Source organism: Drosophila simulans, chromosome X (genome assembly GCF_016746395.2).
Source record: "Drosophila simulans strain w501 chromosome X, Prin_Dsim_3.1, whole genome shotgun sequence".
NCBI lineage: Eukaryota > Metazoa > Arthropoda > Insecta > Diptera > Drosophilidae > Drosophila > Drosophila simulans.
In genome coordinates, this window is record NC_052525.2 from 4,243,727 (window position 1) to 4,260,285 (window position 16,559).

Below are 16,559 nucleotides of genomic sequence, written 5' to 3' on the forward strand. Positions count from 1 at the left end.
ACATACATATAGGTATATGTATAGTAGAGCAGGCACTGTGATGTCTCGCCACAAATGAATGGGTCGATGACAGATTGCGTTGGTTGCTGAGGCTGATTGTGATAAAAAAATAACAAAAACGAGAGCGCAACGAAACAAATTCCCGCCTAATATCGTTTGGTGAACTCCGATTTGGTTGTCGATCGGGCGTCTCTTCCCCCATCATCATGTTGCCTTAGTTTCCATTTGTCTGCGTGTGTAATCAGTAATCAGCACTTGATATCAGTACAAGAACAAGGTGTGTTCTTACTTGTTACTGCTACTGTTGCTGCTGCTGGTGTTGCCCGTTGATGTTGCTGCTGCTGTTGCTGCTGCTGATGCGACCGCTGCTGTTGCTACTACTTAAAGAACGTGCGCGACATACAAATATGTGCTGCTGCAGGCTCTGCCAGTGCTTACTGTACTTCATCGCAATTACTTATGCACAAAGGCAACACTTATTTATCTCCACAGTTGGCCACATCTCTCTTCAGTCTGCACATTGATTTCTGGCCAGGCATTACTTAAGGTCCTAACATTGAAGTACGTTATAAATGGATTTTCTTAAAAATAAAATAAAGTTCTAGTTTGAGAGACGAAGAGCTGCCAAAATCCAGCTTGGATTCTTCGGCGAACCTGGATCACACCCAACTATTTGGCTGCTCCTCGCCTCTTGGCCCTGGAAATTTACGATGCTTCATTAGCATTCACACAGAGTGGACAATAAATGGCCGCAGCTCGCTGAAAATGCGTTTGACTTAAGTTAGTCGGCGGGCTCAACTCAACTAAAAAAAAAAAAACAGAAACAAAACAACGCGGGTAAAACTGTGATTTGGAATGTTTATTGGCTTTTGTTGGCCATTTTCGCTAAATGTCTCTTTTTCGCTACGATTCAGGGTGAAAAAAAAAATCCCGAAAACGAATTCAATAAATTAATTTCGTTTTTGGCTCAGCAGCAGCATCAAAGAAACTTTAATCCCGCTAAGAAATCTGCTTTCCCATCGCTGTTTCTTCGTTTATTCCATCAAAGGTCAATTTCGCTTTCTATACTCTTTCCCAAATGCGGTACTACGTTTTTTATCACCAGTTCGCTGAGCACATGAAAGATGACTTACTTGTTTTTTTAAGAAAAAGGGTATTTAATATGGCAAACTTGGTTGATATTTAGCATGTTGCAACTACAACATTGAACTTTCGCACCACGTGTGCTGCTGAGCTAACCTTTTGTTTCGGAATATCCAGAAATGCCAGTCCACGTGCCTTTGTTCGTTTCCTGCTCTTTGTGCCAACTGTCGGATAAATCATCTCTTTGGTCAAAATAAATCTTTAGCACAACTCAATTGTGGAGAGGAATGTGTCTGCTTTAAATTTAGTCAATAGAGTCACCAGAACTATTTTTACAAGCTGCGAGACTGATATATGGCATTCGACACGGACCTCATGTTCAACTTTCCACTCCCAAAAAGGGTTGAAATTCACACAGAGAGAAAAAATCCAAAGAAATTTAGGACTAATTTATATTAGGACATAAAGATTACCTCTTGACCTTGTCATAAAAAACATGAATTACAAAAACCCCCAATTACATTTCAATTATAAAGGTGTGGCTAAGTTCAGCTAGTTTTTTTTTCTTTGTGCAAATTGATCGCAACCTAGATGACCCACAAATGGCCCTTTTGGCAGAAACTTTCATCCGCATCGATGCGGGGTTATTAATGATCGGTCGATCCATTGAACCCGACAGAAAGCCAAAGAAGAAATAGTAATCAAACGGGTTCTCGGAAGAAGAAAGCCCAACGATGCTGGCCAAGCTGCGATGCTGAGCTGATGAATAATTCAGAGCCCTCGGGTTCGTAGGAAACCGTAGCTTTCGGTCAACCGAGCAGCTAAGCTGCGCTGAACTGAACTGGCCCGATCTGGCCAAATGCTAGCATGGCTAGCATATATTTTTGGCAATTAGCCGTGGGTCAATAGGTCCGAGTCCGTGTGGTGCGAGCTAATATAAGCCGGTTGCCGATCGTCGGCTAGCTCAGTTATAGACGAGATGAGGAACGGCTGTTGTGTCTGGGCTTTGCTGGCTCTCGGGATGTGCCTGGTGGCCACCAGGGTCGCTGGAGAGACCATGATCGAGGTGGACGAGAATGGCGATGAGTACGAGCTGAAGCGATTCTACATTCAGGGTCGCCAACTGAAGGGCGATGGCAGTCAGTCGCAGTGTGTGGTCACGAGAAGGAAGCGTTCGGGTCGTGCAGCAGGATTAGGATCAGGATCAGGATCGGCGGCCACACTGTCGGTCAGTTCGCAACCCCTGAAGGTGGAGAGTCTGCCCGCGAAGGAACATCGTGAGGGAGGAGCTGTTCTCCAGGAGGTGGAGAGCAATAGCAATAGACGTTATGTCGCCCTAACTGGAGTCCACTTGGAGTCGCCTCTGCCCCAGGCAGATGTGCAGAACGATGACAACGACGATGACGACGAGGAGGACGATGATGGCGACGATCAGTCTTCCAGAAATCAGTCCAACTTTGTGCCCGCTGCCTTGGCTTTGCCCCTGCAAAGCCAGTCCACTGCCGCCCATCTGAATCAGGGAGTCAGTGTGGTCGCCAATGCCGCCAGTCATGCCAATGTGGCCGAAGATGCTGGCATCGTGGTGGTCCAATCGCATCAGCCGCCCAAAGTCAATCCCGATACCCATGCCGTCTTCGAGCTGAAGCCCGTTCAATCGGATGTTGTCCACCAGTCAGCCGGCGTTGGCTTCTATCCCTTCGTTCAGCCCTGGGAGGTGGTGGACCAGGACGAGGATGACTACGATGAGGACGACTACGACGAGGAGGACTACGATGATTTCTACTACGGCGGCAATGGCTTCTACAGGGATCAGCCCGGCTTTAATGGCCTGGGTGTTTTCGAGGAGGAGATCATCAGCGAGGACCAGCCCGTCTCTACGATAGCCAGTTGGTCAACCGGAGATGATGACAGCGACATTCTGCCCGCCGTCAATAAGCGGCCCAATCAGAAGAACAAGAACAAGAAGAACCAGAAGCAGAAGAACAAGAATCAGCAACAGAAGAACAAGCGACAGCAGCAGAAGAAACGCAAGCAGCAGGCTCAAAATGACGAGCAGCCTGCGAAGCAGAAGAAGAAGCCGCAGCAGCAGGATAAAGATCAGAAGAAGAAGCAGGATAAGGATCAGAAGAAGAAGAAGCCAGAGGAGAATCCGAATCAGCAGGAGATGGAACAGCTTACTCCCGTGGAAGTGATCAAGAAGCCAGTGGCCATGGAGCAATCAGTCGTTGCTTCTTCGGCCACAAGTAGCAGCAACATTGCCGCATCCTCCAGCGGCGTTTCTTCATCGGGCAGCAATTCTTCGGATAAGAAGAAGAACAAGAAGAAGAAGAAGAAGAAGCCTAGCAGCAGCAGCAGCAGCAGTCTTAGCCAGCGCAGGACCAAGAAGAAGAAGAAGCAGTCGAGCAGCAGCAGCAGCAGCAGCAGCATCAGCAGCAGCAGCAACAAGCGTCGCCGACCCAGCAACAGTATTGGTTCCTCCAGCAGCAGTTCCTCCATTGGTGGCTACCGTCGCCGTCGTCCGCAGCAGCAGCAGTTGCAGCAGCAACGTCGCCGCAAAACGCAACAGCAGCAGAAGCGCCGTCGCCAGCAGCAACAGCAGAAGAGACGCCGCCAGCAGCAGCAACAACAACAACGCCGTCGTCTGCGCAACAAGAATCGTCAATTCTACGGCGACGAGCCCATCATCAACTGCATTTACATCAACAAGGACCCAGCGACGACCACCACCACGCCGCGTCCCTTCTGGAATATCCTGGGTCGCCAATCGGATGCGAAGCCCAGTGCCGAATCCTCTGTAGTCTCTTCCGAAGAATCCCAAACGGATCCCGTCGCCCAGCAGGCTGTTCTTCAGGCCGTTCGTCGCAACTTTGGCGAATTCGGCGGACGAAAGCGCACCAATCTGCGTTTCGTGTCCTAGATGACCATTTCCCTCATAAGTCCTCATTTTTTTTTTGCCTATTTATTTATTTATTGTAATGACAACCATCAATTTTTTTTTTTTTGTATGATTGAACGCGTTGAAAGTTTAATTTTAGAGAGCCTTCTTGTGTGTGGACAACTTATTTGGGGGGCGTTGCATTGGGCTTTATTGATTTCTGCCCGCAGGAGGGTGGCAGGCGGCAGGGCAGGAATGACTGGTCGCAGGACAGGTCAGAAGAGAAAAGAACAGGTGTGTAACCTGAATCTGTCGCCCCGTGAAAAACATCAGCTGCACTGCGACAAATTTCGTAATGAAAGCTTGCTGAGAAAATAGCTGATTTGTTGCACACAGGAATTTGTGTTTGGAAAGCAATTACCATCATGCTAAAGTCTTGAAATATTTCTTTCACATTCTCTTAGCCTATACGACTTTCTTCCAGTGTAAAAGCCTCCTCTGCTGGTTCATTTTGTCCAGGACAAAGTTGAAATCACCCCCGAGAGGAGCGACGAGAATCGAGAAGCGGGACGCAGAAACTCCGGATATATGCCTCACTGCACAGGCCAAACAATTCCGGGGCAAAGGACCGGAGAAAAGGGTTGCGGACCAGGGCACGTTTTATGTCTTCCGCCAGTAGATGGCGCTCTCTTTCAACTCAAAGCGCGCAACACACTGTCCTAAAAAAATGAACACTCTTTGTGTCTCATTTTAAAGAGTAGTTGGTCTAAAAATGTATCTTGAAAATTATGTAAAAATGCTACGGAAGAATTTTTCTGGTGAACCATGAATTCTAGTCTTTAAGTAGATAATACCGCTTGTTGGTCCTAATTTTCTGTCAGTGCCTAAATGTGAGCACTCGTAGTGACTCATTGCGATACTTTGGATCGATATTTCCGTGTCCAGCAGCAGCAGCCAGGCAGCTGTGTTTTTACATATATATACAGACATATATACATACCTATATATGTATATGTATATTCGTGCAACAAAGGTATCCGCAAGATACAAAACCCATACTCGCGCAGAAGATTACCCGCGATGGTTTGGCTTCCGCCCACTGGGAAAGTGGAAAGTTGGAAAGTTTGTGTAGTTCCCTTTGTGTTTTTGTTTGTTGGACAAATAAAAAACGTGCGCACACAGGACCTCAGCAGAAATCGGGTGGCAAGGTGTGGGGGTGCGTTCTTTGACGTGGCGGCAGGACAGTGTTTCCCAGTGGGTGTGGCCGGGAGGTGGACTCTGGTGTCACCACCCACCACCCAACCAACAGAGCAAGCTTTTCCCTCCGAACTCCGGACGAATCAACAATGTCCGCTTTTAGCAAGTCATCGTGCGGCAGTTTGGGGATCTGGGGATACCACTCCGAGCGATGGTCATAAAACGAAAGCAACCCAGGGATGAAGGGCTCTCTAATCTCTTGTACGAGTATATACCATATAGACTATATGGGCAAACATGCAAAGTCATAGGCACATAACCGATTCTCTGGGGAAAGAACGACCAAAAAACTAGTGAAACAAGAACTCAACCTACGAATGTAGATGGCATTTGGTTGAGATTGGTACCACCTTTAAGTGAATACTTTTTTTTGGATACCCTAGATTGTAAGTACATATTTAAATTTCTATTTATTCTAGTGGTTCCGATTTGCTTTGCTTTTCTCACGATTCTTTGTTTTCTTCGAAAAGGGGAGGTTCTATTTTTTGCGCCACTTTGAGGGGTTGCGTTATTGATATCGTGCGACTTTCGCAACTTTATTTCATGTTTCTATTATTTCCATAAAATAACATTAAATTGAGATCCTTGATTTTTGGATCCTTGAAACGAAAGCAGCTGTTGTGTGGCTGCCCCACTGATTTATGGACACTTAGTGGCCCGTCCTTTCTAGTTCATATCTCTTTCACTCGTTAAATAAAATGTAGCACACTGGCAAAAATAAGAGTAAAACCTTTTTACAACATGCAGATATATATAATCCAGTTCGATCCCATTTCCCTCAATGTATTTCCCACTTCCCACTCCTTTTCGACACTAACTCCTGTCAAGGTGTGAGACGCCGCGGGTCAACAACAGATTGCCGGGACAGATGTTTTGGCTGATGATGATACCTTTTTTTTACCATGGAATGGGCAGGGGAATCGGGATCCTCGATCCTCGAGACCTAGTTACGCAATGATTTGTCCGATTGTGGGCGTGCTGGAGAACCCTCCGCTCTCGACTTCAAAGTGCCCATACCATAAAACATAAAACAATCGACCCACGAGGGTTGGAGGAGAAAGGTGCGCCCATTTAGTAATAATTGGTTGCCTAATTGGGCCATTGGCACGAGGCGATGATGAAGTGGAGCCAGACAGCCAGCTCTTTTCAGCTGTCCCTTTTCGAGGGATGCTGCGGTCAAGCCGATCCCCAAAGTTAATTATTAAGCCCGATCTCAGCTGCCCGTGCACAGTGAAGATCTCAATATATTTTACAATCCTTGTAGTTCTTTGTATTGCCATAATATAGGTAACAAATAATAAAGACACTTACCTTTCTAAGTATTGATACATCGGAGAAATTTATCCTAAAAGCAAACAGAAAAGATAAATTAACATCAATACAAATCGTTGATAGATAAAAAAGGTGTATTAGTTGGAATATAATGTTTAATGTTAATGTTTAATCCTTGATAAGAATTGTATGTGTTTTTTTTTGGCAGTGCTGGCCCAAATTGGAGCCAAAGTTGGTCTGTTTTTGGGCCAGGCACGAGCCAAGAAACCGCAGAAATGCAGCTTGCACTAAGAAAACGAAGAAGGAGTGGATGGACTACCAGGAACAGGTACCACCGCATCATCATCATCAACATCATCATTGTTGGAAGAGAGGGAACTAAAATACAGAAACAGAAACGGGAAAAGATCCTGCAGGAGGACAATGACGTTGCCGATGATGTGTTGCAGTTGCAGATAGAATTGCCAAAGGGGGAGATCCTTGATCCTTGCACATTGAGCGGCACGTGCCCCTCGGTTTTCGTTTATTTACGAGTTGCGATCATGTGTGGCAGGGATGCAGCGCGTGCGAGTATCCTCCGCTCCTCGATTCCTCGATTCCTGGATGCACCTGTTCGCCCGGCCTGTCCCGTCCCGGCCCATTAAAACCCCGAGGGTTGGGGGGTTCGCCTCAAAGGGAACAGAAACAGGTTCAACGATCGCTACCTGTTCACCGCTTCGTGTTGCAGCATCAGGATATCGCGGCAGTTGCCAAGGTTGCCGCTTGCCAAGGCAGTTGCAACTGCAGCGGGATGAGCAGCATCATATTTTGGGGCAGGGGCACCAACGGAGCAGCTGAACGGAAGGCTCAATTCAATTTATACAAGTTTTTGTGGAAATTTAAACAGACGGCAGCTTCAAATGCCCTTGTTGCAAGTTCTCAATTCTAAAATCAATAATGGACCTTTCCCCCTTTTGGTTAATTAAACAACCAAACTGTCCCACCAAAACCATGTAAGCCAACTCAGATCCTGGTGTTCGGACTCCCATCCTAGCATCCTAGAGCAACGCAACTGACACTCAAGGGGGCAGGAAAATTAAAGGTAAGGCATATATATCTATATATATCTATATCTATATCTATATATATGTACATCTTTTCCGTAGGGTCCGGGAAAAAGGGAAGACATGTGCATGACTGCTTAATCTAATTTAACTGCAATGCCGGGGACGTTTTAATAGGAAAAAAAAACAGCGAAGGAAAAAATAAATGCAGCAGAAGTCAACCCCATGCATGCAGCATAGTGTGCCTTGTAGCGGCTACCATTGTGCAACATAAAGAAGAGGGCCCTGAAGAAAATAAGGAAAAACCTGCGGGAACGCTAAAAGAGCCAGGACAGTACAAAAGCAATTAAAGAAAAGATGATGATGATGATGATGATGTTGATGATGGAACAGGGAAAGGCACATATAGGTGCATACAACTATAAAGGTAGAGCACACTCAACCGCAGCGCCGGAAGTGCACACAAAGAGATAGAGATGGCTAGATACGAGAAGATACTTGGATACTACAGATACCCAGATACTTCAGATGAGCAGTGGAACACAAAAAAAGAAAGAAAAAAAACGGAAAAAAGGGAAGGGCGCCCGAGAGAAGATCAAGTCCAAAGTCGGGGGCATCTCGACGCTGCAGTTGCAGTTGCAGTTGCACTTCGCGCTTGAGAGGGCACGTGCCCCTGCTCAGTCGAAGGGCGAACCCACATGACATTTTTTACCTCCTAAACCTGAACGTGAACGCGAACCCATTCTTCTCCCGCGTCTCCCTGTTCTTGGCCATCTATGCGGTACAGATGGTGGCCAGGCCGCCAAGTCTTGAGGCACTGGGTCCAGCTGCTGGCAACATAAGTTCTTGATGTCTCTGATAAGTTAGGACTGGCTTTCCAGACTTGGTGTACATGGGCATTCCTTCAAATTGGCTTACAATTCCTTTCCTTACAACCCAAATGCTTGTTTCGTTTTCGCTAATCTTAATTGATTTAATGGATTTCCTCTTCGAAGCCATCTGTAGAGTTCTGAAAAACTTATTGCCACCATTCAAGCCGATAGTTATTGTTAGCGAGAAGACAAGGACATGGCTTCTCGTCCTGGCTTAATCAGCTTAGGAAGCCTCGAATCGATGAAGAAGTTCCACAACTGCCCCTTGGATGCGCGACCCACTTGGAATATGGTCAAGTTCTCAAGTTGACATTGCACTATCAAGATTGTGACGAATGCGGCGGAATGATGTGTTATGGCAGCTGGTCATTTTGTCAGGGTTCCGTAATTTCCTTGGCTTCCTCCTCGTCCTTCGCCTTTTACACACTATCCTCTTTTCTCCGTCTTTCCCCCGCTTTCCAGAGGTTTGTGGGCAACGCTCGAGCGACTCAGTTGATTTGGGAATCGTCCTTCTAATCTCGCCCGTGCCACCGTGTTACCATCATAACTATAGCGTCAGCTGGAAGAGTTAGTCCAGAGGCCTGAGATCCTCGGCGTGACATTGCCATAGATGACACGGAAAAAAAAAGTGCAGTCATCTCATTTCACTTCAAGGAATATTCCATTTCAAGATGTTGGCAGTGCAGGCAGGATACGATATGTTTACAATATTTAATACTATTAAATTCTGCACAATTTTATGTCGACTTTTTTTTCCTATCAACTCTATAAGTACCCTCGATTTTCGGCGAGTGTAGCAGCCGTTACAAGACCAACGACAAACGACACACGACAATTCCTCGTTCCTCCGCTTCCTACATACCCACGCCTTATCGAGGGACCTCCTTCCATTCCCATTCCCATTCCAAGTTCCCACTTCCACTTCCATTTCCATTTCCACCTGGGGCGCACAACTGTCTTGCTCTTGGGCGGCTGTCTTCGGTCCGCTGAGCAAATGGCGGGAAAGCAATCCCAACCAAGTCCGGCCCATATGGCAAAAGATATGGAGCTTCTTATCAGAAAACCGAAACGGAGGAAGAGCCACTGGCTCCCATTTGGGAACTGCTTGGGATCTCTGCGGTTTGTTTTTATTTTGGAATTTTTTTTTTTATTTTTTTGGATACCTATGCGGGTCCCATGGAAAGCTTAGGTGATAAGCGTTTGCTGGGCGTGGGAAAATGCTGGGAAAACGTCCTTATCTGGAGCGTAAGTGTTGTCATTTGAATCCACATGCAAATGTGGGTGGATTATCACCTGAAATTTGTATATGTATGTTTTCCCAAGGAGAGATGTTCAAAGAAGCATTTCGTGGCCACTTTACGGCGTAATAAAACCTTTCATGTGGAAGCCTCTGAATAAAATTGTAATGCAATTACTTCAAAGAGTGTCAATATTATATGAGTTTTAATTTGCAACAAGAATTATGCTACCTCAACAATTAGCTCATTTCGAATATATAGCCTTTTACTTTTGATTTACTTTTGCTCACTTCTTTACCCAATTATTCCCCACCTCATCCCCCCTTTTGTCGGCCTTTTGCTTTGTACCAGTTTCATGGCTTGCACGTGATAATTGCATCGGTTTCATTTTCGATTTCGTTGCGTTTGCCTTTTTTTTTGTCCAGATTTTAATTTTTATCTCGTTTTTATTTACACGTAAGGCTTTTTAAAATGTATTTACATGCATATATTTTTTTTGCACCGATATCCAAGTACTCTCCTCCATCTAAAGCTAAACAAATACTACGCGAAGTTAAACAGAGATCTGGTTGCTCAAATTGGCAGACTCTTCGTGTCTGGCGTGTAAATAAATACACATACTTTGTTTAAATTAAATATATATTTATGGAGCTGGTCGAAAAGTCTGTGTAGCGTAAAGACCAAAAGGAAATCGAAACTAAAGCATGAAAAGCAGGAAAAGTGTTTCCTGTGCGGAAGGAAATACGGATATGTGCTACAAGTAAAATGCAACTCACTTCATTCTCCCATTTTTTTTTTAGCTTTTGCAGAGCAAAAAATAAGATTCAAGTTTTACTTGCAACAACAAATATATCATCATATTTTAAAGGGTTTCTTTCTGTTTGCTACTCCAGGATTTGTTGCATTTTCTCTTGGCCAAATGTCAGATGTCTGGTCTGGACAAAAAAAATAAAATAAAAAATGAAGTGCTGAGTGAGCGTGCCAAATGCAATTATTTCGACGTCTGCCATCTAAAATGCCAGAACCTCTGGGATTACGACCCCAAAAAGCATCTGCTTTCCCGCTGGGCGTGGGCGGGGGATTTTCGGTTTCTGGTCGCGCACCACACCCTATAACCTTTAACCTCACCTTACTGCCCATCCTCAGCGGACGGATGTGCGTTAAAAGTCACGATTAAGCGCCGCATCAACCCACCGAATGAAATACGCATTTCCACATCCCCACAATGATGAGCTGTTGACTCTTCAGCATTTCTAGTTTTCTGGTCTCGGGTTTTTCGTATTTTTTTTTGGGTTGGGAATTTTCTTCCTATCTCCATCGAGGGTGGATGTTGGCCAGGGCTTGGCTTTCGGGGCATAAACTGCATGAAATTAAGTAATTAACTGGCTGAACTTCACTCCACAGGTCACCAAATGCGGCGCAAAAGGTCACATCAATATGCCATCAGCCATGATGAATGTGCGCTGATTTATCAAGTGAAATAATGAACACAAATAATGTTAACTCATGGGGGAGAGGCAAAAGATAGTAATACTATATTTATATTTATATGATATAATTAATATTTCTGTAGGCAAAAGATAGTAGACTTCACATCTCCATTACTCCTATGCTTCCCGCCCAAAAGTTGTCCCAAAATCGAGGCATATAATTAGTGACTTGATCTGGGATCGCGGATCACAGCTGTTAGGTACCGAATGATTGCCGCGAAATGAGTGTTATATGTATATGCTATATGCATGTACATATGTCTCACTTGAACCCAAGCGAACATAAACGAGTTTGCCCCCGATAGAGCTTTGTTGGCCCCTTTGGCTTGGGTTGCCCCGATTCCTGATTTCCGATTCTTAGTTCCTCTTAGTTTGCAGCTCTTGTCGGACATGACATAGGAAAACAATAGACGACGTCCACTGTACAATGGACCACGTCTATATAGATATACATAGGTGGAACAAAGGAGCCAAGGGCCAGGAGTGACCAACGGTCGAGGAAAGTTCCCATCGGGCAAATGAAATTAAGCAAATAAATAAATGGACGCGAGAGATCGCGAGAAAAATGCAAATGAGCCGGGTCCGGCAAAGGGACATTAAGTAGCCGGTAGCTGACCATTGTCCAGTTTTAAGACCGAGCAGGGGTTGCTGCTCGTGCGTCTTCGGTCTTTGGTCTCATTTCGTAGGTCGTCTTGAGGTGGGACACTGCACTTTTCTTTGCATCCCTACCGAATTCCAGTTTCCGTTTTGCTCCCATTGTAATGAGTTCGCGCTCGTTACTCAACCCGTGTTCCCCTTTAGAGATCTCTCACCCTTCCGATGATCCCGCTCCTGATCCCGATCCCGATCCCGACCCTTCCCCTTGTCCCCTTTGCCCTTGTGAAATTGCAGTTGGTCAGCAGCAGTCATCATCAGCAGTCGCCTTAATTTACGGGCCCTCGGGCCCAGAAAAACGGCGACCTCATTTGAATATTAGTTGGGTTGGTCCTTCTTGGTCAATGATCTTGATTTGGGCCGGACCTCTGTGAAATTGCCTTCGCCAAGATATATATAAATGTATATGTATGTATTCTCACATCCTTATGCATTACACGCTTGACCAGCCGATCCTCCCTCCTCCCATTTTTCCCATTCCTGGCCCCTTTGAACTCATATTTCATTTAGCTGACCAGTTCACCGAGATCTTGGTCATCCCGTTTTCGGAGCGGTCAACATGCGTATTACAATTTGATCCGGAATCCCTTGATTAGGAATTTGTTTTATGACGCAGTCACTTTTTTTACTTCTCCTTACTGCTCCTGGCTTTTGGCGACCCCTGCTCCTTGGCCGTTAAAATGATAATTTATGGATCCGCAGCCGCACCTTTTCTGGGTTAATGAGAGTTTGATCTAGCGGCGATTTATCTCTGGTTTTCCTGGAGGGCAAGCGAAATATCTTATTGATGGGATTAGCTGGCAGGATTTCTCAGGGCGCACAAAAAGTGGTTAGAGATCAGATTTTAATGTGCAGTTCTAGATCACAATTAAACCTTTGCGATCATTGTAAATTAAGATCGACTCAGTTCATAAGTATAAGTATAAGTATAAGTATATAAGTATAAGACCATGTTCATAAGTATTTTCGTTTTCATTTCAATATAAGTATTTGCTTAAAGATGCTCCCCTTTGAAAGCGCCTTCGACTATCTCTCGATCCTTGCCCTGTTGTTAAAATGTCCTGGCCTCGGATATTCTGGGCATTTAGCAGCCTTAATTGCAAGTTGGTTCTGTTTCGCTTTCAGCTGAGCTGGCAACGTCCCAAGACGAGCACGAAGGACGAAGGACGAAGGACCTACCGAACCCGATCGAAATGAGGTCAGTGACTGGCGCGTTGCAGGCGCGCAAGAAACGAGATCGGGATAGGGAAAATGCTAAAGGACAAGCTGGCAGGACCCTTGGGCATTGTGCCAAGGCGTAACGGTTTTCGCCGTTTTTTGTAGCCGCCTTTGTTTTGTTTTTCACTTTATGTACATCTTTTTTATTTTTTTTTAAGTTGAAAGTCCAGAACGTGTCCGTTGAATGGCAGGCCAAATTAAAGCAGAGCAAGTTTCGGTCAAGGATTAGCAGAAGTTCGGCGAAGGATGACCAACGGTCGGTTTGGAATTTCGAAGAAGAAAAAAATACAAAGCAATGAAAATATTCATAAATTGAAAAAAAAAAATCAAACTCCATTATTAATAAGCAAATGACCAAAAAAACGAGCCACAGATTTTGACCAATTGTTAACTCCTCAAACTCAAATAAACAGTTTCCATTGGTCCACACTTCTGGGATGACCCCTGTACAGCTTCCATAATGGAGTGCAAAAACTGACATTTTCTAACCCAAAAATGGCCCTTGACTTTGGTCTAACCTCCGCAACCCCTGAAGGAAATGGCCCAACCCTTAGCATCCCGATTTGCACAGAGTTGAAAGATCAAAGAACAATCTCGGACATTTTTAATGAAATTGAAATGCCGCACATCGGCAGCAGAAAATTCAATTAGTTTTTGGGCTGGAAAGTTCAAGATTTTCGTGTGCCCATTGGACGGACATTGGTCAGCAGATCATCAAAGGGGGAAAGGGTAAACGTATCTAGCGTAACGAAACAGGATGTCGTCCAAGAAAACCAAGAAGGAGAGAAAAGGGTTAAGTCGCCAAACTGGTTTCTGCTCATCAACCGTTGTTGATTTATGGGTTCACCACCCCATTCTCTCGCAAACCTCTTTTTTTTGTTTTCCACTTTCCTGCTAAAGGTGACAGATCAGATCCCCGGGGCGTAAGTAGAGCAGCATCCCGAAACGGGATGATGATGATGCTGATCTTTCCCTTGGCCACTCGCCTGCGTGTTAAAATCCCTAACCTCACCCTTCTTCACCGCTTCGATCAATTGTCTTTGAAAAGATATAGACGATCTGCGATCAGCTGCCTGACCAATTAGTCAACTTCTCATCCTTTCGCTTGGCCTGAAACTTTCTCAGGGCTCCTCCGAAGATTTCTTTGGGAAAGTACCTGGCTGCTCGGTGATCTGAAGCAAATGTCCGAAATATATGTATTTCAACACGACAGCAGCGGAGTTCAGGTGAAACAAGTTTCGGTTTTCCACAATTTCAGCATCATTTGGCGGCTCGTTCTCAGCACCTTTTGACCCCGAGACGAGTGTCGTTTTAACTGCGCCCAAGAAACGAGAAAACACAAAATGAGACAAAAAATCCAACACCAGCAGCAAACAACAACTCGTAATATGTTTTATTGCCATAAAAGATATGGTGCTGCGACTTAGATGAAAGCTGACCGAACTGGATAAGTGGTCAGCAGTTTCCGTTAGCCCTCTGCCACCATCATTCCCCACCAATTTCATTTCAACTCGCTGACCAGGGTGGCCCAGGTGTACCAACAAAAACAAACAAACAAAAAAAAAAGCGAGAAACACCTAATTGCTCATATCTGTCACAACGCCAGGTTGGAGATCTCCTCTGCATGTCATGTTGTACTTGCCACGACCAAAATATGTACGACCTGGGAATCTACAAGAGTCTGAGGGGATTCCTCAGTGGAGTCTTCCAGCTAAAAAAGAATTGTACAATATACAAGACTACAAACAAGACTCAAGCTAATAAAACTGCCTTATTGAATGATATTTAAATATAAAATGAAACAATCTTCTTTTAGCGTATTTATTCGAGGCGCGCAAGCGTAAATTTTTAATTTAAATCTATAAGAGCGATACAATGATGCTTTGTGAAGCCAATTGTTGTCGAATTTATACTCAAAGGGAATAATCACGTGGCTCTTCTAAACGAACAATTTTGAAAGACTGCGACCAAATGGAAAATACTTGCGTTAAAACATCATTGAAATTGTGACATCAGGCATACAGCTTGTTCGGCTTGAGACTTTGCCTTTGGCGATTGTAGACGCCCAAAAAGGTGTTACAGTGACCGCAGTAAATCTTCTCCCCATCATCCGAGTTCTTCAGACAGGGCATAAAGCAGAGGGCCCATGAACACCATCTGGAATTCCAATCCGATGCGCATTTGATCACTGGACGCTTCTTATAACCGCAAGCGGGGCAGAAGATACTGCCATCCATGGCACACCATCGCCTGGCGGAGGTCTTGTAGGCCATCTTGCGAAAGATCATGTGGTGCGGCGAACACGGACCAGTGGTCTTGGCTTTTGGACATTTACTGTACTTCGCTTTTGAGTGCGGACATGTACAGTTGGCAGCAGCCACATTGCACTTGGCAATCGATGATTTTTTGGTCATGTCTTCGCTAGAGGTCCTCTTTTTGTTCTTACCTGCGGATCACATATACATTAGGTATATAAGTCTGGTCTCATAATCGGACTTACATCGCCACAAATTTTCAGCATCAAGTTCCGTATCCGATCCATTAGACATCATTCTTTTTCGCATCTCGCGTGCCCAGTAGCTCTTATCCGTTGAGGGATTGTAAATACTGTTGACTTTGGAATGGGCCATCTTGAATAATTCCGGATGCTCATATTCGATGTGACGCAGTAAGCTACCGCTATCGAAACGTGAACATTGGATCACTTTCTTGCAGTGCATGCAACGAAGGCACTCATCTTGGTCTTTCTGAATATTTTGCTTCGACATCTCGATTCTGGCTTAAACTATATGTATATAGTGTGTGACACGACCCAGTGAAAGTGTTTGTTGAGAATGACTGGGGAAATAAGGGATCTGCCAAACGGTTGACTTTGATTCGAAATTATTAATTCACAGCCTGCTAGGCGATATACATACTCAGGGTTTCAATTAGAATGAAATATATATCAGAAATCAGAAATATAAAATGGCCAAAGTTGCCAAATGCAACGAGCTAACAACCGCATCTAGTGGTGCATCATGCAATCTTCCTCTTCAACTTCCATTTTCCATTTTCCATTTGCTGCATTCATAAAACAAACAAAATACAAAAGAGAGAAATAAAACGGCGCAGAAACCTCGGCGAAATCATAATAAATATCTCGCGTAAATGCAACAAATTTGAGGCGCATGCGCAACCTGCAACCGGCTGCTGTTGCCGTGTAATTAACAAAAACAACAGAGAAGCCAACCACCACCACCCAACGCCACCCACCGCCACCCACTGTACCACCTGCACGACCGCCCCCCGCCCACTTTGCCACCTTCGATGAGCTAACGTCGTTTTTTTTTGTTTTTTGTTGTTTTTTTGAGCTGACGGCACGCGCTGCGCTGCGATGCAATTTTCGGTATCTGCAAGATACATTCGCCGCTTTTATGATTTACGCTCGCCTCACTTTATATAATCGGATGGATCGCCGGATCGGGCCTGCACACAATCCACTGAAAAAGAAGCATTTCATAATTGAAAATGTTGCAACTATTTGGTAGCAGTAGCTCCACCATCCATCCATCCAT

General features: G+C 44.9%; 2 protein-coding genes across 2 annotated transcripts; one reads left to right on the forward strand and one right to left on the reverse strand.

Moving 5' to 3' along the window:
• The first annotated feature begins 2,024 nt into the window (after positions 1-2,024).
• LOC6725107 (nucleolar and coiled-body phosphoprotein 1) lies at positions 2,025-4,095 on the forward strand. The gene has a single exon (XM_039296774.1). It carries the CDS (start codon positions 2,063-2,065, stop codon positions 3,998-4,000), a length of 1,938 nt encoding a protein of 645 aa, XP_039152708.1. The 5' UTR covers positions 2,025-2,062; the 3' UTR covers positions 4,001-4,095.
• Positions 4,096-14,813: 10,718 nt separating this feature from the next.
• On the reverse strand, positions 14,814-15,854 carry LOC6725108. The gene is made up of 2 exons (XM_002106098.4): positions 15,503-15,854; positions 14,814-15,448 (listed from the first exon to the last, which is right to left on the reverse strand). Exons 1-2 carry the CDS (start codon positions 15,768-15,770, stop codon positions 15,015-15,017), a joined length of 702 nt encoding a protein of 233 aa, XP_002106134.1. The 5' UTR covers positions 15,771-15,854; the 3' UTR covers positions 14,814-15,014.
• Positions 15,855-16,559: the final 705 nt, after the last annotated feature.